General features: G+C 51.9%; 1 protein-coding gene across 1 annotated transcript in view; it reads right to left on the reverse strand.

The window, feature by feature from the left end:
• spir (spire type actin nucleation factor) overlaps positions 1-20,706 on the reverse strand; it is a 223,688-nt gene that overhangs the window by 153,486 nt on the left and 49,496 nt on the right. The window contains exon 2 of the mRNA XM_084590464.1: positions 8,865-8,899. Coding sequence (XP_084446590.1) covers positions 8,865-8,899 — 35 coding nt within the window. The remainder of the gene's footprint in view (positions 1-8,864; positions 8,900-20,706) is intronic.

The following is a 20,706-nucleotide window of genomic DNA, read 5'->3' on the forward strand; positions in this document are numbered from 1 at the left end:
ATCGAAAAGCGGCCGCCGCGGCCGGGATTGGCGCAAGTCTACGTTCGGCGCATGCCTTCGCATGTCGCGTTTTCAATATGAAGACTGGCTGGCGAAAATCCCCGAAGTAAAATTTTAAAGCGCACAAATCCCGTGGCGGGCCCCAAATTTTCCCAAAATCATTACTGTAGAAGCCAAATATGCAAGATATGCGAGAACCCTGGAAGGGGCGCCTCAGAATGCTGCAGTCCACAGAAATCGCCCCAGACAATGGCTTTAAATGACAGCATCAGGCGAAAAACTAAGCCAAACTTAGACGATACGTAGTACGTGTTAACAAGATGAGAAAACATAGCCATTACTACTTGTTAACAGGGCTCAAACCGATACTGAGTCCATGGAGGTTATATGACACAAAGGATCAGTGCAAAAGTTGGGGCTATCCGTATTACGCCCCATCTGTACAAAAGCGAAATAGGGACGAGTTCAGTGCAGTTTGACGGTGACCAACCTGTCACAGACAGCAATTGCTGGCTGGCTCGCAGCAAAAACAGACCAATCAAAACGACGCATATCGTATAGGGATATAGAGTGGCAGTTACAGCTACTGGATGGCTTTTCAATAAAAGTGCATATTGTTATGTGTCTTGTCATATGAAGCGACATCGTATATGCAGTCTGAGGAAGCCATCCACACATGCAGCCGTCCACACAAAGATACTGCGTCGCGTTTTGGCAAAGCGTTTCAAAGGTTCCTTCAACAAATACACAAGCGTACATATAAAATACTGCTGAAGTGTCCACATAAGCAAGGAAGCATGCACGACCTATAAGGACAAAACAAGTATAAGCAGATAAAACAACAGAAGTAATGTACAGTTTATACGTACCAGTCTTTGCCAAAAGTAACCAGGCTGCATGTTTTGCTTTTCGCTTGAATTCTAAAGTCAACATGGAATACCACAGTATCAAAACTTGTCAAAAACTGAAGACAGGAGCTCGTCTTTACTTTGCATATGTTTAGAGCTTCAGAAGTTGTACGAATTCTCTACTACCAGACTGAGAAGTGGAGCACGCAGCCTGGTTACTTTTGGCAATGACGGTATATAACTTACATAGGTTGCGTTCAGAATTTGCCCCATTTGGACCTTTGCGCGACAAAAACACAGCCGATCGCGTACACATCGCGGAGCAAATTTTTGGAGATACAAATCTCGGAAAATGCGCCGGCCACCGGTCCGTCGCTGCTTTGCATGTACCACAGGAACTACAAAGCGCTGGCAGGGCGAGTTCCTCTCAGCCTCACGAGCCGTGGCACAAGCGAATTCAGGCCACCTGCGTATTTTCGTCAAAGATGACAGGAGGAGCAGATCCGAGAAGTAACTATCAAGCGAGGAGCTCAGCATTCGCGCGCAGCCCGCGGTTTGCTCGAATCACGTCCGCCGACGACCTCGCGGAGAGCCCACAGTGCCCTTTATATTACGCGTCAAGGCCTCATTAAGACAAGTCCAGCATTCAGGGAACACCTCTTATTTGTGAGAAAAAAAACAACAACTGTGGGATAGTGTAATATACCTTACTTCCACATGTTGGTGGAGTTTGCTACGCGCTCCCAACGAGTAAATCAGTGCCATAGAAAAGCAGTGGGGTGCGTTTTGGTAATAAATGGTTCACTGCGCCCACAATGACGGATTTCCTGGAGAACGGGGCTTTGAACGCAATAGCGTAAAAAAAAAAAAAAAAAACCCAGCGAGTCTGTCAAGGGATGATCTGTAACAAGGGAGCAATTACTCATTGACATCCACCCAGGTGCAGCCATACGGCTAGCTTTCTCAGAAACTTCTAAGTTAAAAGAAAAATTCGTCCTGGTCAGGGGAAGTATAGTATAGTAAATGGAGAAGAATGAACCAACAAGAATTAAGCAGACTATATGGCTGAAAAGTTTCGGACGTTTACATTGTGCTAGAGATAGACTTTGCCTCCCTAGTGGTCTCTGGAACTGCACTGCGCAGTGGTATGGCCAGCTGCAGTGCTCGAACAGGTGCAATAAGACGAAGCAGCTCGAGGCCACGTGAGAGACGCAGCGGACGCCAGTGGCGAAAGTGACCGCCACGCGGGAGTGATCGATCGCCGGCGCACCGAGTGGCAGTCGGCCACGCCCGCCTGGCCCAAAAACAAGGCTCGCTGCGCCTCGTCGTGCACGCAGCGCGATGATCAGTGAGACTCCGCGCTACGCGCCTTCGGTGTGTGTCCACGCGCTGCTCCAGGCGGCATGCCTCACGGCTAGACGCGCAGTCCCGGCAAAGGACGCCGCCCCGAGAGAGACATGCGCGGCCTCATCGGATCACGAGGCGGATGAAGGGCCCACTTCCGCCAGCATGAGGCACATGGACAAAGGCCGCCGAGGGAACAACGTATCACAGCCAAACCGGAAGGCAAACATTTGCGAAACCTCGGCCGTGTACAAGACCGCCGCGGACGCCAAGACTGAGGCCCGGGAGAAGACGGTCTGTTCCGAGAAACGGGCCAGGCTGCCTCTCCGGCGCGCACTTTAATCGTCGCTCGGGATGCTATCAACTCAAATGAAGCCGCTCTGGAAAAAGAGGTTTCGTAAAGCTCACTGCGACGGCGCTTAACGGCACATTTGCCTAGCCCCCTTCCCTCTGTTGAGCTCCACATTCCGCGGAATGATTCGGCGGCCACACCTGCGGCGGGCTGCGCGCTCGGCAACGGGGGGCGAGGCCGGCCTGGTTTCCGCGGCCACCGCGCGCACATCGCTGAAAACGGCGCCCATCGCCGCATTCACGAACCGATAGGCGACGCAAGTGCGACGAGTCACGCCGACACTCGGCCACTACGTGCGCACCGTAAATAATGTCGCTGACAGCCCGGGCTGCCAATCAGGCATCGCCGGAGAACGACACGAAAGCAAAAGTAAAGGCTCACTGCGGCCGTGCTTCGGGCCATCATGCCGGCTGCGTTTTCCCACACGCCGGAAATACGCGCAGCGCGAATGCCGCTTCACGCAAAGCAATGACATGCATTTTCAGAGTGCAGCTGCGCGATTCAGAATCAAATCGATGAGAGAGGCGCGGGTCCCCTGTCTCGAATAGATCTATCTAGAGCCAGCCGGACCCTCGCATCGACTGGCCTCCGAGCTGTCCCCGTCGGCAACGAATAGCTAATGAGCGCGCGAGACAATTCGATCACCGATGGATCCGGACGTCGACGCTGAGGCCGACCTCACCCCGTAACGGACGCCCCTGAATACGGACCTCAGTCATATCTGCGCCAAACGTGAGGAGAAAAGTGCAGCCCCGTTGCCGCAGAAAGCACAGCCGGAATAGGGGAAAGGCATGCGACGCTCACTATCGCGCCACGCCATCTCCGCGCAAGAATATATGTATGCCGCCATAAAAGCGACACTATAGGAATAACGCTGTGGCTCGACGACCAAAACGGCTCTCGCGTGCCGACCGCGAAACGTTCCAGTGCTTGGCCATGCGGAACATTTCGCCGACTGCACCTTATCTCTAAGTAACGGGAAGTCACACAACCCACCGTGCTTTACGCTCGCAGCTGCATAATATAACTTCCCGCGGACACGTTCCCCCTCCCCCATTCTTTTTTAATGCAAATAACCAAATAACTAATGCATAATCAAGAAGGTCATTTTCCAAGGAACGCGTAGGAAAAGCGGTCGGTGCAATCATGCTCACAGTTGCTATTTGTCATGGTTGACCTGCTGCGAACTTTAATGTCATGACCTACTGTTTCGGTTAAAAACTGTTCTGAATAAAGCTGAAGAATCTATGCAAGGGTGCGAGAGCAAGCTAGTCCTCTATTAAGCATGACACCGCAGTGGCCACGCATTACGTTAATGGCCATTGTTCGTGCGCCGCACAAGCAATAAGCCCCCCCCCCCCCTCCCCCCTCTCTCTCTTACGCACGGACGCACGCTTCTCGAACAACGACCAAAAGTGCTGCACACTGTCCAGGAGAAGCGACCAAGGCGACAATATGGCACCAGCGAATATCGGGTAAAGGAAAAACAAAGCTGAAGGGAGATCAGTGCCTCAAACGATAACTGCCGCTAATCATCACATGAGTGACAAAGGATATCAGGGAACCGCAGATACGCCGCCTGTTCGTGCAAAATGGGCAACAAGCCACTGGGAGATGCGCTTCGGGCATGGTGACGCAGCAGTCGCCAGTTCATATACCTTATGCATGCGTGATAAATGAACTGCGATACAAAGCATATAAGGGAACGATGCCCTCAAAAGAAGGAACTGGGGGATTACGGGACTGCGTCACTTGGAACGCGTCTCGGCTTCTTCATCGCGGGTGACTGAATGGTCGGACCAGCAGACACAAGTTGTATCGCACTTGTTGTCGCGACCCAGGCTGCGTGTTCAAGACATCGGGACAGGAGCAAAGACGAGGCGGCTGGAATCCGGACTTAGAAGTGAGATGGGAAAACTTTTATGTACAAAATTTACATGGTAGCGTTTTACTAGGAGACTGACTGGAGCAACAGTCTCCGTTTTACCGATCCCGCTTGACTGACTACATTTTTCTGATTCTCTCCGACACACACTTGTCAGTTTTTATAGGGTTGGTTCCCTCTTTCCCAGATGAGAGGAAGGTCCGTTGATGATGGAATACCTTTTTCCTCACTCTACCGCATTCGCACACACACGCACAAGCACTGTTCGCACTCGTTGACACGTCCCTCTGTCTGGTTATGGCTTGAGGGTGAGGAGGTGGCCGTCTAGACGGCAGTAGATGACGTCAGGGCTTGTCTCCGGGCGTGGTTGCATCTGGGCTGACTCATCGGTCCAGGTGTTGCTGGGCTGCATTCAGCTAGACCACTTAGCCGAAAGCTATCTATCCCCGTGGCTCACCAAGGGAAGAAAGGAAGGAATGCACGCCCGCTCTTCGTAGCGAGGCTTGACACTTCAAGGGACCGGAATTTGGTGGTTTCCCATTCTTTGTCCCGGTCGTCCACGTGTCGGCTGGACCCTGGTAATTGCCGCCGCGTGACGGACAATACCCTTCGGCCGGCAGGTGCCAGGTGCAGCGGTGTCTCACAGGCGCCGATGTTGGGGAGCTTATCGCCAGACGATTCACCCCCCCCCCCCCCCCCCTCACCTGGCTTGGGAGAGGTGAGTGGCGCCTGCCTCCAGTCTCGATCCATTGTCGCCTTTCCGCGACGGCCGCCGCAGCTCGTACGATCATAACATTGTCGAAACAGCCTTGTTTTTCTGCGAGTTTAAAGGGGTCTGACTGGCCGCATCGCGTTCCATTTACCCCGTCATAAAGAAACCCAAACCGTTTCGGAACTCTCGTCTCCACATTGATTGCTACGCTGAACTACATCTTCACGACGTTTCCCCCCGACCAAGTAGACGAATGTCAATGCCCGCTCTGAACGACTTTTGCTCTGCGCTTTAAATCCACCAAAAACGCTTCGACTTCTTAGGTTTCGATAAACAAAGTAGAGAAACATTATAGCACCACTATTATCAACGCCGTCCTGTCTTATATTTGTTCTCGGCAGCGCGCCAAGAAGACCAAACAATAAAACAGACTAGCCCTTTCTGCATGCACTCCAATAACAGATTATCGCCGTCTACGCAGCCATTTCTTACGGAGTCTTCGATCTGCAGTAACGAGCAGTCTCGGTTTATTCCACAGAACAGAATGATAGCTCTTAATCAAGCTTTTTCGGAAGCCTCGCGGTGTGCGCCTCTTCGACTGTTCACCCAAATTAAATCGGAGCCCCTAAATCTCATTACCCCGTACAGCCATGACGACAGGGATGGTATAGGTGAAGCAACCCATCCGCAAGAGGATCTTAGCAGTATTCTGCCGACGAATTATGCTGTTCTTCCACTGCAGCTCATTCACCAAGCGATAGGTCAATTAAGCGCTGCCCTCTCGAACTAAATCCGGCGAATTTCTCAATGGCTGCCCTGGAACAACGATGCGGGGAACTGGAAAAAAAAAAAATAAAGTAATCTCGGTACTGTTAATACGAAAAGATCCGTGCTCCGATAATGGCATGCGCATCTTGTTGAGAAGCGGTAAACATGCAACCATTTTTGGAATGATGAAGGGAGAAAATGAGGTTGTGCTATATACCACGCCGGGGTGGCGCAGTGGTTAGGGCGCTCGACTACTGTTCCCAAGGATGCGGGATCGAATCCCGGCCTCGGCGGCCGCTTTTCGGTGCAGGCGAAAAGCAAGGCGCCCGTGTGCTGTGCGATGTCAGTGCGCGTTAAAGAAACTTACATGATCGAAATTTCCGGAGCCCTCCACTACGGCGTCTCTCATAGCCTGAGTCGCTTTGAGACGTTAAACCCCACAAACCAAACCGAGGTTGTGCTATATGCTTCTTAATCGAGTAACACCTCGCATTTTTCCGTAAACGCGGCTAAAACACGATAAACGCATTGCCACTGCGCATGTCACACAGCCATACGTGCTACATTGCATTACGAACATTTATCGATCCGAGTGGGCTTAAAATGCAAACAAGCACTGTATACACGTTCTGCTACGTCCGGAAACACAAAACATGACACGCGTAATTGCTCCGGTTGTGACGCATGGCACGCCTTCATTCACTGAGCGAGACTGTATGCATGTGCGTTACGAATTAAAATGTGCGTCTCGGACCTTCTGATTCATGCCGCAAAACAATGGGAAGAGAGAGGCTTTCTCTACAAATCACTTATAGCGCTTAATGAGCTGACCGGAACTGATATCGAACGCATATGCGAGATACTAATATGTTCTTCGGGTTCAATACAAGTGATGGCTGAGCGGGACATTTACCCCAATAAATCTGCCTACTGATAAAGCAGAGCAGGAAATTAACGTAAGCTTCTTATCACTGGGCGAACCGATCGGACGACGAAAGCAAACAGCAACGTGCACCTGCTGCTTACGGAGACCACTCTTGTTGCAGCGGCGGATCTAAAGGGGGTGCAAAGCGACCCCAAGCGAAAAATTTTTGCTCAGAAAACCCACGCTGAAGCTAGCTTTTTCGATCAAAATGTTCAAGAAATACATGGCTCATATAGAATGTCAACATTCCGACCCCCAAACGCGACCTCCAAGAGCGATCTATATACCTCTAAACTGCCGCAGTCTTTCGTGTTGTCAAGAAAATAAAGAGCAAATCATCAGGCTCGCCTAAGGATGCTGGGGGTATTCCAAATCTGGCCTGCGCCGCTCAACATCATGACAAGAAGCTATACGCACGGCAAACTATACAAGCTGGGGCGGGGAGCGATATAGCGAAAGCGGGCTTTATTATCGACTACATGAACGCATAGGTTATCTCCTATAAAATCATATGCAAAAGTATAGGCAAATCATACGTTACACAGAACTACGATTTCTGCCGATCATTCATATATCGAACTGCGCGCAGCGTCTCTGAATCTCTCGTAACGTCATTCTTCTATCATTTGGTCAGTTGCGCGACCCATGCTGGCATCGCTAGCGCGTGAACTCGTGTGACAAGGTTTACGTGGGTTGTGCTTGAGGGTGGCCTTCGACAATTTATGCACATTTTACACGCCGCACTGCTGTTGTGCCAAGTCAACATAACGAAAGCTGTGTCCCCTGCATGGCTGGATTGCTTCGCTGCCGAACGCGTTGGAAAAACTTTACCCTAATATCAACGAGCGATTATTATATCTGTAGTGCTCTGCTAACCGGCTTATACATTTTATGATAAGCAGCGGTTAGTTTCAAAGCATCTGTCCGCCGAGGCTTCGATGCAAAGCAGGTTATAGCCTAATAACGCCTAGCGAGCGGTGCGCGCTCCCAGCTCGCAGCATGCCGCTGCAAAAAGCGCGTCACTAGCAAGCTGCAATGTATTCCCGCTTAAAAGAGCTTGGTTGTAGGTTGGTGGGACATTGTAAAAAAAAAAAAAAAAAATGCCGACGATTCCGTTACTTCCTAATGCGAAATTTGAGCGCGCGCAGCTCATCAGCTGTTTCACCCTGTCGATAGATTGAGACAAATATTTCGAGCAAGACATGTATGTACAATTACAGACACCTTTTTATCTTTCACACAAATTCCTTGTTCAAGAAACACTACACTAACACATCTTGATTGTCATGAAGAAAGTTTTGTGGTCAGAGAAATAGGTGGATATATATGCTTGACTAGCTGCACCAATGCCTGGTTCTCACAGACGAGGTCTATGCAAGTGGTGGCTCTGCGTTTCGGCTTGGACGTGCGGGAGAATTGGCGCCAGAAGCGAGCGCAGCTATAGAGCAGCGCACTGCCCCGGTTGCGGAGCTGCTTACCAGGGACGACGCGAAACGCAGGAACGGGCGCCAGAGCTGTACTCTAAAAAACCGCGGAAACCACAGGGCCGTGCGGTCTTCTCGCTTTCGTCCTGTCGCTTCCGCGATTTTATTTTACAATACTTCTGCTTGTAGGTTACGATAAGCTTATCAATGGCCAATTTTTACATGGCGAATTATCGACATACTATTCCACAGAAAAGTGGAGGGTTGGGCTGGTTGATTGGGAAACGAAATGAACACAAGACAGGCGCATCGCATCGTCCTTTCCTGCTCGGCACTGTTTCCACCACGATGCCCTCCGAGCTGGACATATATCCGGGTTCGACTATATCTCGCCACCGAAGCCATATCACCGATCGGCGAGCAAACACGGCGCAGTTTGGCAGCTGAACTCCCCGCGACTCGAGCTCCCCGGGGCATCGACGACAGAACTGACAGCGCAAACAGAAGCAAAAGCAGGCCTGCTTTGACAGCTCCGCTTTCACATGCGGGGCGACGGCCAGACGGAACGACGACTTGTGTGCGCAAAGCAGGCGCATGCTGGCTCACCTTGTACTCGCTTGTTGCTATCGGTCTGGTGGACGCTGCGAGAGAGAGAAAGGAGACAAAGAAGAGAATTAGTCACTTTCTACGCCCTACATCTCTCAAGCACGCCGTGAGAGCGTAAAGAGAGAATAAATCCGCATATCGCAGACTCCACTATCACAACTACTCGACCAATTAGGGCCGCACTGTTTCGCAATTTTCCACCGGCTGACTGTTTATGCGAGTAGACTATTTGGTTTCACTCGGAGCATGCCCAAAGGCATCGCAGAAAATGACAAAAAAAAAAAAGCGGAAAAAAACAACCAAGTACAGCGGCCGCAGCAACACGGGGACAATGCTTTTACCTTTACTCCCAGGAAAATAAAAAAAGAAAGAAATAGAAAGAAAGAAGACTGCAGTGAGAACTGCGCATTTTTTTTTTAAACTTTCATTATAATTTTTTCCCCTTGGCCCTTCTTCCATACCACGAATAGCACACCGACGCTTTATACGGCGTAGCATGCTTGACTCATGGCTTTCGCCAAGGAGTCGCGCAGAACACAACACGAGGGCCGTCAAGGCTTCCATGCCACTGGCAAACCAAGCGGGGCAATCAGTGCTTTTGAAATTCAACAAGTTGCGTGCGTCGCTCTATTGTCCGCGCTCAACCGACGGGAAGGAAGCACGCAAGCTCGCGTCGCGACGGTGCATCGACGCGAGCTCCCTCCACGGAGCCGTGCCGTCGCCAGTCGGAATCTCGTTGGTGCTGTCCGAGTGAATACAGCACGGATGCGTCTTCTAGGCTGTCCCACCGCGGATAGTAAATGTTTCCCACACGCAAGTCTCAACTCTGTCGGTATGCGTGACTGCGAGGGGGTCGAAACACGCGTCCTCCGGAGGCAGAGCAAAGCCCTTCGCCGCCCCGCGTTCACGGCTGAGCCCAGGCATGCGCGACCGTGGGCGCATTCGCGAATGGCGTCGCCCACACGTGGCGCCCAGACATACAAGTAATCACGAACGAAGAAAACCACCGCCGAGTGTTGGTTACGTTACGACGTCTTCCCTAGCCGAATGAATGGCACGTCGTCGCTGCTACCGATGCGGCCACTGAGAGGAATAAAAAGCGCAACACGATGGCGGCGGCCGAATGCTCGGTACCAGCCAGCAGCGAGAGACGCGCCGCCCCCAACAGAGCCGAGCACGTCCCAGTTTCTGAACGACCCGTAATCGCGCAGCGGGTGAATCACTCGCCCCAAAACGTTCGCGAGACGGCAATGCGCAACCGATTCCTCGAGAATGATACGGTGCCCCGCGGACCCCAAGCTCACGCGAGATGCACCCCTCCCTCGCCACCCCGCGAGAAAGTGGACGCGAGCCCAACGACGCACGCACTTGAAAAGCGGCGGACAGCGCGGGTGTCTGCCTCCGACAGGATCGCCGCACCCGTCGGAGACGCGGGAGCGCTGGCGAACGGGGCTAAAGATAGCCGTCCATCGGGATGACCGCCTTCCACGCCGAGGACCGCACGCCGCGCCCAGTGGAAAACTACGCTGACCGGTGGTTTGCAAATGGCTCTCGTTCGTACATGCAGCTGACGACTTTCGAAAGGTTTTTCCCGCAGTACGATTCCATCGTTAAATAAATTTTTCCGCTAAAATGGAGAATAAAGGAGGGAAAGTGGATGCGAACAAGTACGGGCTTTCGGGCCGAAAAGAAGGAGCGGGGTATATACGCCCTTCCATTCGCGCTAATATCGACCAGAATAAACTAGGAACAGGCGCCACAGGGCCCATAACAAGCCTCCGTTAGCCTATTCTTGACCCTCGGTCATTATGAATTCTGATAGAGGCGTACCTTGCTAGCAGGTGGGCGCTGAATACACGTACAAACAAATAATGTTCAACCTCCGTCTTTCGCTTTCCAGCACTACATTTTCAGCGCTGCAGGAATGAGGCGTGGACGGAGTAAGTCCACCTCTGAGGAGAAAGCATGAAGCAGAGACTATCGCTACAAACGCTTGCAGTGCAGTCCTCCTTCAAGGTGCGAAAATATACGAGCATGTGCCGTCCGGCAACACCTGTCGACTGCAGCAGTGACGCACAAAGCTGTCCCGATTCTTCCATTGCATGAACTAGAAAAAAACAACAACAATTGAACAGCCTGTACCACACGTGGTCCTAACTACGAACAGTGGATCCACGCACCAGTTTCAAATTGTGACCCATCCACGCAAACAGCCGTTCGTGAAACACGCGGCTTCCCTCCCCCGACCGCCTTCGTGTACATGAAACGAAAACCCATTCGGCGAGATAGGGAAAGAAGGGCAAATAAGGATCGCGTGCTGCAAACCTTAAAGGCATCGCGTGTCGTCATACAGAAGAAACATATCTGAAGACGTCAAGGCCACTTTTACTCCTTCGAGCAGTCGACATCCGTACGGAGGGAACGTTCGAAAAGGAGTTCGGCCACGATGCGCGTGACTGTATACGAGCGGCTCCGAAGCAGAATGAAAGACAAAAAAAAAAAAAAAAAAAAAAAAAAAAAAAAAAAAAAGTACGCATCCAGGCGTCGGCGCGCGTGTAAACGCGACCTGAGCCCACCGGTTATCCAGAACAGCGCGGCGCGCGCCTACAACACGCAGCCCTGCAACACCAATTCCCCGACAAAAGAAAATGCAGCACTCAATTTCGCGAGTCGCACGCAACCCCCTGCCTGCCGCTGATGGATCGGTGACAGCTCTCCGGCGAGCACCGCTTGGCCGCTTGACAGACATGACAGCGCGCAGCGAACAACGCCCTGCCTGACACACACTCAAAGGAGATCGAGAGAAACGGCGCCGATCGCCGCTCTGCGCTTTCGCCGCTGCCGCACGGCCGGCGACGCTGGCGTGCGAAACTCGGCCCATGGAGCTCGTTTTCACAATGAAAGGGTACTTTGGATGAAGATCGCACGTGGCACGCCCGACACATCCGACGAGCACGCAACGCAGCGTCCTCCTCTGACGTTTGCGGGCACTGTCGGCCAGAGTCCGGGGAAAGTCACCACCGTCGTCGAATCAGTCTTCGTTATACAACGCGCTAGGAGCGAGTGAACGAGTTCACCTAAGACGACCCTGGTTCCTTTAATTAACGCACGCCCTTGCGGCCGACGACACCCGCCGAAGGAAGATCTTTTGCGCGACCAGCTGCGCCTCAAAATGCAGTTGGGCCGTGTCGGTGACGAGCAGAAACGCAGCGCCCCTTGGGCCCCGCTCGTGTTCCGGTCACGCCGGGCCCTAATGGTAGGATCGGCCGTCATCGTGACAGCGGAGCGCGCGTAAACGGCGCGTCACCGGCGGGGCGGGCCATCGGCGCGCGCCGTGTAATCACGGCCCTGGAGCCGCGGGAGTCCGAGTGCGCGGGGCGCGTCCGATCAGATTACCCGACCGCGCTTCATCCACGCTGACCCCGGCGCACAATCGCGAGCTCCGGTCGCGCCCCAAATGGTGGCGTTTCAAAATGGCCGGGGAACTACCACTGCGAAGACGGTCGGCCACCGCGGTACCCATGGGAGAAAAGCGCGCGCCCGCAGAGCTGGCCTACATACGGCGAAACATTTGGCCACAGCTGATCGATTTCCCGAGCGCCCACCGAATTGCGTCCGTCAAGCGAGAGCCACGCAGGCCACTCGAGCGCGGGCGATCGAAGGGCACTAATGGCGCGGGGAAAGTGGCTTCTCAAACTAGCGGCGACGAGCACGTGCTGCATGACGCTCCTCCGAACAGAACCACGACAAGACGAAGACCTAACGTGAATCGAGAGTATAGTACCTATCTGTGAAGTGCCCCGATCCCAGTCCCTCCCTCCGCGCAAATGATGGTGACTGGAAAGCAGCTTTAGGAAAATAAATCACCCGCTTGCAGTACACACACATTAGCGACCAATCGGGAACCAAATCGGAGGTTCCCACGCGAAAGGCAGGCGATTCAGGCTGGATTCCACAGTCTCTCCGACTGCCATAATTGGACCCGGACGAAGGCCTTAATAATTAAACATTACCATCTTTGTATGCATGTACGCTAATTTGTCCTCGCCCGATATGAAAATAGGAAGAGCTAATAATAAATGCCGCTTGACTTCCTCGCCGCACAATTGCGACGGAGCTTGCCGGATGAGCTGTCGCTGCAGTCAAACCACGTGCTGTCTGTACTGTCGCAACGAAAACTCGAGCTGCCGCTCTCCTCGTGGTTCACAAAACAGTCCAAGGGTCTGCACAGTAGTGATTTTCCGATCGACGAGCATCTACAGACTTCGTCCAAGTCCTTGCAGGAGTAAGATCCGTTTTCAGCCTGCAGTCGCAAACATTTCTTCCGAAAGTGCTTTTCAGTCGTCGTGCGAAAACAAGGAAACCAGCGCCCGCAGCCCGTATACAAACGTGCAACGCAAAACGCTCCATGACAAGCACTCACGAGCGGCGTGAAAACAGCGGAGAGGGAAAATAAAGAACCGCCCTTTGTTTCAGCTACTTGGTACAACAAATGCTTCAGCGAGGCTTGCATAATCGCCATCTGTCGAATGTGGAATGACGCGGACCTTGGCGTCGCCAGAGAAGTGGGCTAATGGTGAAGGGCCCCAGTGCGCGATTGGCGACGCCGCGATGAAGGGAGTGCGACCCTGCCACCGGCGGCCGCTACCGCGTCGAACGCCTTGGAACGAGCGCGGATTAGGCGAGCGGGGGCTGCGACCTTTGTCTGACTGACCTTGATAGCTTCTCGATCGCGCATCCATTATAGACCAGCGTGGAGGGGGCCCCGAAAAAAGGGGTGCCGCCGAGGGACGCCCGTCAAGAACGCGGCTCAGACTCGTGTCGCGCGAGGCAGCTGTGGGCTCGCGCGTGGACACGCATCGCAAGACCGAAACGAGGCTGGCGCTTCGTTCCGCCGGACACTGTGGCAGCACGCAGCTCCCACTTCCTGGCGCCGGACGACACGGCGTGCGTGACTGCCAGCACAAAAGAGCGACTCAAGGGCGAGGCCGGCGGCGACGTCGTCGTCCCACTAGTCCACGCGCATCTCGGCCACCGACGAGCCAGCCCGTGCCTGACCGCATTATTGGCCGTCGACAGTGTACCCACAGTCCTGCACAAACACAGAACGGAACAGGACAGTCTTTTTTTTTTCTTTTTCTCCTATGCCTATGCAGTCCGACGACGCTCCGAAAACGTCGCCTTGCGCACGCGCGTGTACCACATAAGAAAACCGGGAAGCTGCGCTGACGAAAGTAATCGCGCCCTAAAAGCAAACCGGCGCGGCGATGCGCGTTGGTAGCCACTCGATGCTCGCCACTAATTGACACTGAAAGGTGCCCGCGGCTCGTTGAGACACTTTCCGAGTGCCAGATAGGAGGACGCGCGAGGAAAACCTCGGAGGGAATCGACTGCGAGAAAGCTGCGTCTCCTCCAAGGAAGTTGGGGCGTAATTTCCAGCCCCGTCCTTTTCGGTAACCCCGCCGGGGTGGAGCAGTGGTTACGGCGCTCGACTACTGTTCCCAAGGGCGCGGGATCGAATCCCGGACGCGATGGAGGCGAAAAGCAAGGCGCCCGTGTGCTGTGCGATATCAGTGCACGTTACAGAACCCCAGGTGGTCGAAATTTTCGGAGTCCTCCACTACGGCGTCTCTCATAGCCTGAGTCACTTTGGGACGTTGAACCTCACAAACCGAGTTTCCCGCCACATCCGTGGGTAGGTCGAAAAATCTTTATATGGAGAGACGCCACCTGAGTCCTCGCACGACCCCATCCGCACTCAAGTGCTCATGCCTAACATGTCCATGACGCTAACATGTCCATGGCGGAGATGTTATACTACACACTACTGTCTTGCCGGGTCCGCGGAAAGCAGTCCTCCCAGGTAGGCCAGCCGGGGGAGGAGAAGCCAGCCAGGTCAGGAGGATCGTCCACGCACTCGGCGACCTTTCTCGCACCGAGTGAGAGGCGATGCCCTTTCTGTGGACGTCGCTGGCCTGCACAGAGCGCGAGGCTTCACACCGGGCATATGGACAGACAGGTGCTCGGAAAGCGGACAGAATCGTTTATCGCGGTCATGCGCGCAGTAAGACTCCGATAGGTGACGTGCCAGTTGCCAGCGTCCCACTCAAGGTGACAGGGCGACGACGCGACAGCACGCCTCCTTCGATAATCACCGGCCGCGCGTCCGACGACGCATATCACCACGCGCTTCGAGACTTCGACAGGCGCAGTCGCTATTTACAGCTCCAGCACGAAATAAGAAGCGAGCGTCAGTTAAAGTCTGTCAGCAAGAAATTGAAGGGGGTCGCGCATAAGCAGCCCGCAGTTCCCCAGGAAGCAAAACGAAGAAAACAGGAAGTATGAGAATACGGGAAGGCATATCGCGTTTGTCAATCTGGCAAAGTTGTACGCGAAACAAAATCTACGGCGCATGGGAAAAAAACGTTAAAATGTTAGTTTCACAAAACTGGCTGTCATACAGTTAGAATATGAAACCATATTATTAGTTAGCTAATTATAGTAATTTACTAATGACACTGTTATTGAGCATGCTGAATGCTAATGTAAATGAACAGGTCGTAGCCGTGAAAATGCCATATCAGTTTCTGAAACAAAAAGGAGCAGGAGAGCTCATAGCTAATGATTATTAATTTAATAATTATATTTTACTGAGAATATTCGATGCTAATTCCAATGGAGAGCTCATAGCCGTGAAGGTGTCACATCAGTTTGTGAAAAAAAAAAAAAAAAGATGGAGCCGCCTCCTCTCGCTTGGCCTTGGGAGTGCTTTAGTTGGGAATGGCCCTCCAGCGACCCCCTCCTCCCTCGCCTCCTTGCAGCACAGCGAACTACAGTATACTTTGCATTTCTCCCGAAAAAAAAAAAAATCCTGGCTACGTAAGCACTTGCCACCGGAATGAAGAAACCTGGTACTTTTTAAAGAGTGTAAGGACTCCTATACGGTCTGTTGAACGCATAAAATACTGCAGTTTCGCGATGACCCCCCCCCCCCCCCAATTTTTCTCTCGAATGCCTATAAGAAGGCTACGCAAAAAAAAAAAAAAAAAAAAAAAAAAGATGCGGAGGGCACTTAAGGCTACGAGCTGTGAAGGCGAAAACAAGAATGTATCATGGTAAATTTTGTTTGTTTTCAATGCTCGCAATTTTTATTTTTGCGTTTTCATTCTTTACCTTTTCTTTGATATATATATATATATATATATATATATATATATATATATATATATATATATATATATATATATATATATATATATATATATATATATATTTTTTTTTTTTTTTGCTACCACTGACTATCACAACTACTGTCCGCATAGCACATTCACTAGGTCCACCTTTACTCACTCTGGAGAAATAAGCCTTCGTGGCCTGTGGGTGCTTGCCCGCCTCGAAATCCAAAGGCTCTGTTTCGATACTCTTCATCCATACTAACTGATTTTTCTTTTCAGCTTAATAACTTTACTTTGATTACAGAAAGCTTCCCGAAAATTTTGGCCTTTAAGCCAAATATTACTGATCTCTGACCTCCCGTGGGCCAAGAGGCCCTTTCGAATTCGGCGCCGGTTGCTGACTGACCGCAGGGGTGATGACGTCACAGTCCTGCCTGCCCAATCTGAAAATTTCATACCAGTTACAATTCCAAACGCTGGGTTTTGTGCTAATGGGATATGAAAGGCTTTCGCCTTAGAAGCTGTATTTATTTTTTTAAACCTTTAGGGTACATAAATATTAGAACGAAAAGCAAAAGAATAAACAGGGCAGCGGGAACGTAGTGTCGGGCGCAAGCCATTCGGCGGCGACTACATCCAACTAACGGTCGCGATCAGTCGATATGTATTCGTCCCAATTGAACGTGATAAGCATGCTACTTCTAGAGCGTGTTACGCCCTTTTTAAAAAAAAAAATGCTAAGCTACGAGGCAGACCGCTGTTAAAGAGCGCTTCCGACAGTGCAAGATAAGCGGGAACATGGAGGGAAATTGTGTCCAGAACGTATATTCTTATCAGCCTCACGTTCTACAGCCGCCAATTACGGCGCGGACAGAGACAAACGCCGCACAAATCGATACGGCAGCCGCTCTGCTTTTACTTTTGACGCGACGACCGGGGGACGTCGGAGCTACTCCGCCGGGTCACAAGTGGGGGGCGCAGACATCCGGAAGCGCCCGGAGGTGGCCCAAGTAGGTTATGCACAGAGCAGCCGTTCCTGGAACTGAAGCTTCTGGAACCGCTGGGCATCGCCGAACGTGGATGCCCAGCGCCCCCTCCTCCTCTATGGCGGGGGACACGCGGAAGGCGACCGGCGTGCGGTGAAATTCGTCATTAACACAGACCGGTCCGAATCTAGAGCACTCGCGGGGAGCCCTTGGAGGCACGCGCCTCCGCTCGCGAAGATCGAACGCCACCGCGAGCCGGGCACCGCGCGCGCAGCCTGTCGACCGCGCAGCCGACAACCGTGGCGGAGAATCTCACCAAAAACGCCGCCGAACGGCCCCAAGGCCGCCGCCGCCCGTGAATGCAGCCGCGTCGCGGAGCACGGAAGCTTTCATTCACAAGCGCGCACTCCACGGCCGGGAACAACGACCTAGTCGACTGCCCATTGTTGTCGACACAGGCCGGGCAAATTAAAACTTTTCGCAGCTCCGGGACACGCGCTTCTCCGCCTGACGCGACACAGCACCCGAGCGACGCAGGGAAGCCCCATCGCTGCCGAAACGGTGCCGGTCAGTGTAGCAGACGGCCGGGTGCTGACGTCGAATACGCGGCAGACAGCGGGCAGAGGAAAAAGCGAGACGCCATGGGTCGCAGTGCGCATAGTGACCGCATTTCGGTGGCCACGTAATGGACACTACTGGAGGAATCATCGCAGCAGGCAAGCTGCAGACCTGTGCACGGAGGGATGAGCGGCCCACACGACGCTCGCAGCGTGATGTCTCCGCAGCCACGTCCAAACAGTCAAAGGACTTGGCACCGGGCTAACCTGGGCACCAAGCGTCTCATGACCTTCCTAAGCATCACTCCGAAACTACGTCCTGCGCACAATCCCGATACGCCGGTTGAAGCGCATTCCTTGTACAGAACACGTTGCAGGTTCGATAACATGCCGCTACCCGGTACCACATTAACAGCCAGTCTATGAAGCAATGGTCACTAAATTAGAGTAGCCACACCTATCGGTTCGGACAAACATCGACGCTCCATTAAACATCGGTGCAATCGCAAGCGGACTATCACGCGCTTACTCTCCCTTTTAGCTCTGAGGCCATAAATGACGATTCGAGTCTCTTTCAAGACGCCTGCTATCACCAGTTCTGAATCGGCGTAACTACCAACTACCAACCAATTAACAAGGCACCCAGAAACACGACAAGCTGGAGCCTACAAAGACGTACCAAAGCGCCCACCGTGCTCTCTTCGTGGCTCGAAATTGATTTTGTCCCTCAGTGACGAATGAAAGCAAGAAAGAAAGATGAAAAGCGGGAGCAGAAGCAATGAGCCAACGACCCAGTCGCACAACGGCCCCTCTCGGAGGAAAAAAAGAAAGAAAGGGGGAAAGCGAAACCCCGCAGCGCCGCGCAACAGCCCATTCCGCAGCCGGTCGAAAGCAGGCGCGCCAGAAAAGCTGTGCTAACTGTGCGTCGGGCGGCGTTGCACAATGGCCGAGGCTTAACGACCGCCACGCAACGTACACTCAAATCCCGCATTCGGAGTCAGCGCACTCGACGAAAATGCGCACGCAAATCCCGCGTTCGCACTGGCAGCCAAACGCGGCGGCGTAAGCATATGCGCAAGCGAATGCCGCATCATTTCCGCGCACGCTCCTGCTGCGACCATGACGTGCGCGCCACGTGGTAACTGTGAAGCCTATAGGGCGGCGGTCGACGTCATGATTACCAAATTTGCCCGCGTTTCGGAAGTAAGCGCACAGCGGGCACGGAAGGATGAATGTGCACAGCATGGTGGGCGCACACCCACCGGCTGAAGGTGACTCTTTGACGCCATACGCGATGACAAAAATGTGTCGCGCTCGTGCAAACAGCAGGATGACGACGTAGGACGAGAAGAAGAAAAAAAACGAAACCAGGCCGACGAAGGTAATGCATGCTTATAGCAAAATTACCTTGTCAAACAGAATAGTACAAAAAGATAAAAAGATTGGCACGACCACTCACGAAATAGTCCTTGCCAGAAGCCCGCGGAACATCGATCGACCAATGCGCAAGCGGGACAGCGCGTGCATGTAACGTGACGCAGCTGTCCGCCTAGTTGAACAAAATTGCTAACGAAAGACGAAACATCACGGTTTTGACTTGAGGGCTAGAATTCGTCGTCCTGCTTTCCGTATGGGCTGCCATTCTTTCTGAGCTCGTGATTATCAAAGACTGCAATAAGTGCCCGCAGGAAGCGAATGAAGGCCATTCCAATCATGACGCCACCTGGGAGCTTGTTTTCGCACCACTCGTACGCACTTTCTGACGCGCGATGAGCGTTTGCAAGGATTACGCACATGTCCGAAATCATACGCTGCTGATACCGTCGCACTGTCAGATCTTAATCACATCGCCACCAGCTAGATTATGTTCAGGGCAGAACAAAGGCCGACCCCAGTGAATGATCTCAAACTGTCCGCATCCTTTATCTTTTTATTTCATTACCACAAAATAATGCACAATGTGAGGAGCAAGCCCGTGCTGCGGTGAGCGCGGAGGAGCGCTGCGGCGCTTTAAGAATGTCTTCAAATATCACGAATCTATTATATATATATATATATATATATATATATATATATATATATATATATATATATATATATATATATATATATATATATATATATATATATATAGATGAAGGAGAAATGAGGGTACTCGTTATAATACATGAAGGAAAGAAGCCAACAGTCGGCGAGGCCAAGGAAAGCATTGGGGATTGTACTTTGTCTTTTTCTTTTTTTTTTACTTCGATAATCACATAAATTAGTAACGTAATCTGTTTACAGGAAAGATAACCACAAAGTAGAAGGGCAGTCTTGAAGCCATAGGTAGCGTAAGAGGGTTCTAGCACAGCTTTCGCCCTCGCTCTTGATCACGTTCTATGTGACGCTGGCAGTAACACAGGACGTTCCACGTCCACCGCTATGGTTGAGGGCGGCGCTAGTGAACACTCTCAAGGTTCGTATACAGACAACATTAATACCCAAGAAAGTAGCAGGTGGGACAGCGGCCGATGTAGCTCAGTTGGAAGAGCACCGGACGCGATATTCGGAGGTCGTGGGTTCGGTCCCCACCATCGGCACGTTGTTTTCCTTCTACTTTGTGTTTATTATTCCAGTAAAGAGATTACATTACTAATTTATGTGATTACCGAAGTAAAAATTAAAAAAAAAAGACAAAGTACAATCCCCAATGCTTTCCTTGGCCTCGCCGACTGTTGGCTTCTTTCCTTCATATTATATATATAATATATATAACCCCCCATACACACGTGAGCGTTTGTTTACATGCATGGTGTTTTCCTTCATTCTTTTTTTTTTTCGCATACGAAAGGAAAATGCCACGATTCATTAAATGTATTCAGCTCCTCACAATTATTTCTCGACACTGCAAAATTTTCCATTAGAACTTTGCGGAACGCTGAAGCCAAGTTGTTGCTTCGCTATTCGGCTGCGTGTTAACGATTTTTGAAGTTATTCCTCCACTTAATTGCGACTAATCTTGGCACCAGCGGTTACAAAGTGGATGAGGAAGATAATGATTCGTGGCAATTTGTGAAGGAAAATACGCGTGAGGAGCCAAACCTAAAACCGTCCCTAGGGAGAATCGCCATGCATCGTGGTA

Source organism: Amblyomma maculatum, chromosome 1, assembly GCF_055883805.1.
Source record: "Amblyomma maculatum isolate TAMU_Amacu chromosome 1, ASM5588380v1, whole genome shotgun sequence".
NCBI classification, from domain to species: Eukaryota; Metazoa; Arthropoda; class Arachnida; order Ixodida; family Ixodidae; genus Amblyomma; species Amblyomma maculatum.